The sequence below is a fragment of the Fusarium oxysporum genome, chromosome 7 (genome assembly GCF_000149955.1).
Source record: "Fusarium oxysporum f. sp. lycopersici 4287 chromosome 7, whole genome shotgun sequence".
In the NCBI taxonomy this organism is placed as follows: domain Eukaryota; kingdom Fungi; phylum Ascomycota; class Sordariomycetes; order Hypocreales; family Nectriaceae; genus Fusarium; species Fusarium oxysporum.
The window spans coordinates 829,952-835,951 of NC_030992.1; the positions used below are offsets into that span (position 1 = coordinate 829,952).

The 6,000-nt window shown below is 48.0% G+C and overlaps 2 protein-coding genes across 2 annotated transcripts; both read left to right on the forward strand.

Moving 5' to 3' along the window:
* Positions 1–248: 248 nt before the first annotated feature.
* On the forward strand, positions 249–350 carry FOXG_18953 (uncharacterized protein; the record flags this gene model as incomplete). The annotated part of the gene is made up of 1 exon (XM_018399103.1): positions 249–350. One exon carries the CDS (start codon positions 249–251, stop codon positions 348–350), a length of 102 nt encoding a protein of 33 aa, XP_018239873.1.
* A 1,826-nt stretch (positions 351–2,176) lies between these two features.
* On the forward strand, positions 2,177–5,929 carry FOXG_04962 (uncharacterized protein; the record flags this gene model as incomplete). Its single annotated transcript, XM_018383021.1, has 4 exons — positions 2,177–2,603; positions 2,651–3,810; positions 3,857–5,866; positions 5,913–5,929. The coding sequence occupies exons 1-4, from the start codon at positions 2,491–2,493 to the stop codon at positions 5,927–5,929; spliced, it is 3,300 nt and encodes a 1,099-aa protein (XP_018239874.1). The 5' UTR covers positions 2,177–2,490.
* Between the last annotated feature and the right edge of the window lie 71 nt (positions 5,930–6,000).

Sequence of the window (6,000 nt, forward strand, 5' to 3'; positions counted from 1 at the left end):
TCGACGTGCAGTCGGCCTGCAGAGGCTAGGCTAGTAGACTGCCTAACAAGGACCCTTGGACATCAGGCTAAGGCTTCCATAAGAAAACTCACGAGATCAGGTCAGTTAAGCACTGCCTTCTGAAACCCTACGTAGTTTGTTAAATTTGCAGTGAAAGGTGGCAGGGATTGTGGGGGGCCTCAAAGACGGTCAATGTGCGTAAGCTGAACAAACGGTCTGACACAAACGGTCCCGGTAGTTAAAGGCTAATGAAGAAGCCCACCTATGTAGGCACAAGTTTTATTTCAAGGCTAGCTCCTGTTGATCAGTGGAAGGGTAAGGACGAGTACTCCGCCACCTCTCTATACTAATTGGCATCTCAGGAACTTGTCCAGGCTGAAGTGTCCGATAATAAAAGATCGCTTTAAATATAATTCCCGTGTAGGGCAAATTTGCAGTGAAAGGTTATGCCAAGAACTCGTCGGGTATCATTCTTCGAGCAAGAAGATAGAAACTTAATATTGGTATATTTGTAAATTCCAATGCTGACATCGCCTTGGCATCGGTGTGGATCACATGGGATCTTTGGGTCACTGCCACTCTATTGTTGACATGGGGCGCGGGATGTCGAGATGTGTTAAAATTGCAGTGAAACTAAAAAAGCATTTAAGAAACACCACAACCAACGATTTCAGTGTGCTCAATCTAAAATCCATATCAACAACACTGAACAAGATAACCATAGATTGATTATCCGCCAGCCACTCAATGTTAAGTAGAAAGCATTGATCAGGTCCAGTGAGAGTACGCAAATGGAAAAGAACAAGAGAATCTGGTGTAAATGAGTACGAGAATATCACCCAAATAACAGCCCAGCTTTCAATAGACATACAAACAAGTTCGCCTTTATATATTTATGAACTTGCCAACAGGGAAAATGTCAGCTGGCGAGGGCGCCGACTGAGACGTTTTACACAGGCCCAGGGATAAGTCTTTCGGATTCTACCTTACTATTATAAGTTACCTAAAACTTGGATCAGTCGATGGATATGAAGTATCTCTGGTGCTGCAACACGATAAAGTTTCCTGATGAACATGACTTCAAGTAGAGCTAGATCAGTCAGACGGAAAACAGTCAAAATAATTACAGCTACTACCTATGAAATAATCTCGCGACAAGTTAAAAAACGCAGTGAAACGTTTATGTTTGTGAATTTGGCAGTCAGGACTATAGGGACTTGGGGTAAGGTGGGCGATGTGGAAGCTTCAGCTCTCGGCCAAATGATCAAATCCTCGCTTATCACAACTGATTAGGAGCGCAAGTCGTCGGGATGTGTTAAAATTGCAGTGAAAAAGAAAAGTGAGGCTATCGTGAAATTACCAATCTATATATGATCATTAAAAATGCCTGCTTCAAGAACTAATACGTCGGAAACTCTTGTCTTTCCGAATTATTCACCAATCCTCATTGTTAAGCTGTATTCTTCTCATAAAAAGCAACAGAGTTGAAGAAGTGTTGAAATACGGACGATCTTTACCTTCGCAAGGCCCCTGATAAAACAGAGCCTGAACTGGTCCTAAACGGCGTTTGACGACTCAATAGTATTAAAAAGAAAAACTCTACAAGCGACACTTGGAAATGGCATCTCTCCATTTCGCAGAAGAAATACCAGCAATCTATTCATAACGGCAGGTTGACATTTGCAGCAAAGCACATCCAGCATGCAAATCGGCACATTTCGTGTGGTTAGTCTAACTGAGCCCTAGGAGGGTTAAAATTGCAGTGAAGGCTGCACGTCGTGGGCGTGATGCGAATTCCTTTCAACACCAATCATGCAAATCCCGGCCTCTAGTGACGTCCTGATTGATGTACCTAGTGCGGCCCACTGGAGGACAATCGGTCTGTTCTTACCAGGCACAAACACTTAGCAAAACGCTAAAACCTCCAACATTCCAGACAACTCAAATCTCGACACTTCTTCCAGGTCGATCTATCTCAGGGTCTGGTACAATCGGATCTGGAAAAGCACCATTCCCCACACGGCGATCAGGAACAAAGCCATTGTCGCCACTACTTCCACCGCAAATAGCCTAGAGACACCAGAAATGGCATCACCAACAGCCTCGTTCCCCTGTGGCTTCACTACTAACACAACAACTTGAAGCCACAGAATAATTATTATAAGAGTTTGCATCATGTCTGGAATGTATTCTACTCGTGGCGCGGCGTCCCGACTTCTGTCTGGACGTCTTGCCGAAAGGTTAACGGCGCATCGGCATGTCCAAACCGTGAAGTGATCCGAAAAGTCGGGGCGTACGAGCCAAGACGATTGAATTGAAGTTTGATAGAGATCTGGACTCCGGGATGGCCTTGGGCTTGAGGGCTCGATCGTTGGTGGTGGAGAGGGTATATAGAATGAGTCGCGCAGTCGCGCAGCATCCCTAGGGGAGCGATGTTGATCTCGTCATTCATTCATTCACTCATTCTTTGCGCTTCACCACTCTTTCAACATGAAGCTGCTACTCACTCTCATTCTATCGGCCCTGGTTGGCCTAACATGCGGTCTCGCATCTACAGATACCATCACCTGGGGAGGCGACAACTCCCGAACAGGCTACCAGACGTGCGCTCCCCATCCTTTACTCTCACTCACACTAACTAACATCTCAGTAACCATAACATGGATCCCGCAATCGTAGGAAGCCCTCAATTTGACATCGTCTTCAAAACAGCACTCCCAGGAAAATACGTCGGCGCCGCAGAACAGATCTTCTCCCAACCACTAGTCTACACTCCTTCAGGTGGAACAACGCAATACGTTTATCTCGCGACGACTCAGAATAATATTTACAAACTTGATGCAAAGACTGGTGTTATTCTTGCATCGAGAAATATCGGCATTCCGTTCCTTACTGCTGATCTGGACGGTTGTGTTGATGTCAACCCTACTGTTGGCGTCACAGCGACTGGTGTTATTGATCCCGATACCGATACGTGGTATATCACGTCAAAGACGTATGTTAACCAGAATGCGGGCCAGGTTCCGCAGGGAAGGCCGGCAGGGAGGTATAAGATCCATGCTATCAACGTAAATGATCTTTCGGAGCGACAGAACTTTCCTGTTGATCTGGAGGGTACGATTGCAAGGAATAATCCTGAGAGGATGTTCACAGGCGGTATTCACCACCAACGACCTGGACTACTCCACACAGGACAATATGTCTACGCTGGCTTCGCATCGCATTGTGTGCAGTATAACTTCACCGGCTGGATCATGGGCTGGGACAAGACCACCGGACAAATCGTCGAGCACTGGGCTTCTGAAGGTCTTGGAGTAAGCAGTAACATCTCCGGAGCTGGAATCTGGCAATCTGGCGGTGGCCTTGCCTCCGACGACGCAGGATCAATGTTCTTCGCTACTGGAAACGGATACGCTTCTCAACTCTCCACCATTCCTGTTAATGGCTTCACGCCCCCGACTGCGATGGAACAAGCCGCTGTTCACATGTCCATCAACAGTGACGGCACTCTCTCAATTGTGGATTTCTTCATGCCGTTTGAGAAGCAGGAACTTGATGGCGCGGATAAGGACCTGGGAACGAGTCCTCTTGAGATTCTGCCGAGTCAATTCTCGTGCGGTGATATTAAGAGGATGGGTATTGTCACTGGCAAGTCTGGAAAGACTTATTGGCTTAATCTTGATGATCTTGGCGGTTATCGCAATGGTCCTAACTCGAAGGATAGAGTTATCCAGACGTTTCAGAATGAGAATTCTGTGTATGCAGGAGCAGGTGTTTATCCTCTTGAAGGTGGCTACATTTACATCAACGGTACGCACTCCAGCCCCCCTTGTACTCATCTTACTAACATCTCCAGTGATCCAATACCCAACGCACGTCTTCAAATTTTCCTGTCTCAACAACACACCCTACTTCACAAAAGTCGCCGACTCCCCAACCAACAACGCCTACATCCTCGGCGTAAGCCACGGCACAACAACATCCCTCAACAACCAAGAAGGCACAGGCCTCCTCTGGGTATCCGATGTCCAAAACACCAACTTCAAGATCTACGACGCCGTTCCTCAGAACGGCTACCTCAACGTCATTCGAAACTTCACCATTGTGGGGATTACCAAGTTTAGTAGACCTGTGTTCGGTGATGGTATGGCGTATATTGGCACGACGGTGGGATACTTTTATGGTCTTGGATCGACGAATAAGTTTCCGCTTAATTGTACGAGTTCAATCGATTTCGGGACCGTGGACTTTCAGGGAAGTGGCGTGCAGCTTGTTAATTGTACCGCGGTGTTTGATCTGAGCGTTACGGGTGTTGTGCTTGCGGATGGGACGAATTATAACATCAGTCAGACGCCGAATCTGCCGTTGTCTATGTCGGCGGGAGATAAGTTCCAATTCGCGGCACAGTTCGCCCCCAAGAGTGTTGGGAGATTGGGTACTACCATCAATATTCAGACTTCGGGTGTGTCGGATGCGTCGTATAGCAAGTCTGTCAAGGTCAGACTTACGGGCGTCGGCAAGAGTTCGAATGCGTTGTTGGATGTTAGTCCCAAGTCTGTGGTGTTCACAGGTCTCGTCACCGGTACGCAAGCTGAAGCTCAGAGCGTTCTTATCGGCAACGATGGATCCAGCGATCTCCAGGTTTCTTCAGTTCTGTTTTCTAACACCTCCTCATCCGGTCCATTCACCACCTGGTCGGGCACAGGTAGTCTCACCGTCGGTAAGTTTACACTGACTGGTATCCCAAGTATAGTCCCTGGAGGAAACGACACTGCCATATCTGTCAAGCCAGATACTTCTGTTACTGGTAACTACACGGCTTGGGTCAAGTTCGTCACCACCGGAGGCAATGCTACGGTGTCTTTGTCTGCTGCCGCGGGCGATCCTCCAACCGCTCTTCTCGAGTTCCAAACACCAGATGGAAGCAGCTGGGTCAAGTACGATCCCAGCAATCCCTTCACATTCGGAAACGTCACAGAAAATACATCTCGTTCTCTCAAACTCCGTGTCTCCAACACTGCTGCTCCCGGTGGTGTCAAGCTCGGTCTCACAGTCTCAAAACCACCCTTCGGCGTTCCAGGCATCATCAAATCAGCAAACCAGATTGATCTCGCTGAAGGAACACTCATCGCTCCAGGTCAAAGCCAAACAGCAACGTTGACCTGCACCGTCCCCAAAAGCCAATGGAACCTCCCATCTTACAACGGCACCGCCCAGTGGACTATCAACACCAACGATCCAACCTGGTCTTTCGAGAAGCGCGCAGTGCAATTCTTCTGCAACGCCGTCTCCGAACAAGCAGCTCCTCTTCTACCCAACGGCCAAGGACGGTATCAATACGTCGGCTGCTTCAAGGAGAACAATCCCAGCCGTCAGCTCTCCTACCAACTCTACGCCAATAGCTCCAACACCAATGAGATGTGCATCAACACTTGTGGGTCTGAAGGTCTAACATTCTGCGGTACACAATACCGAAGTGAATGCTGGGCAGGCAACAAGATCCCGACTCAAAAAGTCGACGATAATAATTGTAATTTCGACTGTGCGGGAAGTCTGAACCAGATTTGCGGTGGAAACGGGATTGATGGTAGTGGAGCTTATATCAGTCTCTTCGCTGATACGCTTCAGTGGGATGGGTCGTATGCGAGTGTTACTACTAGTAGTAGTGCCAGCGCTGCAACGCCCCAAGGACCGTCTGTCAACCCTGGTGTCGGTGGTTACACCAGCATTGGGTGTTATACTGAGGCTACCAATGCTCGAGCACTTCCTAATGGTAGGGGGAATAATCCGCCTACTGTTGCGAACTGTGTTCAGGCTTGTAGTAATGAGAACTTCGTTTATGCTGGTGTGGAATATGGGTGGAGAGGTGAGTTCCTTGATCTTGAGGCTGGGATATGTACTGACGAGGTTAGTGTTACTGCGGAAATAGTTTCTCGGACGGATCAGTGTCTGCTCCGATTACTGATTGCGGCATGACTTGCAACGGTGAGTAGTCATACT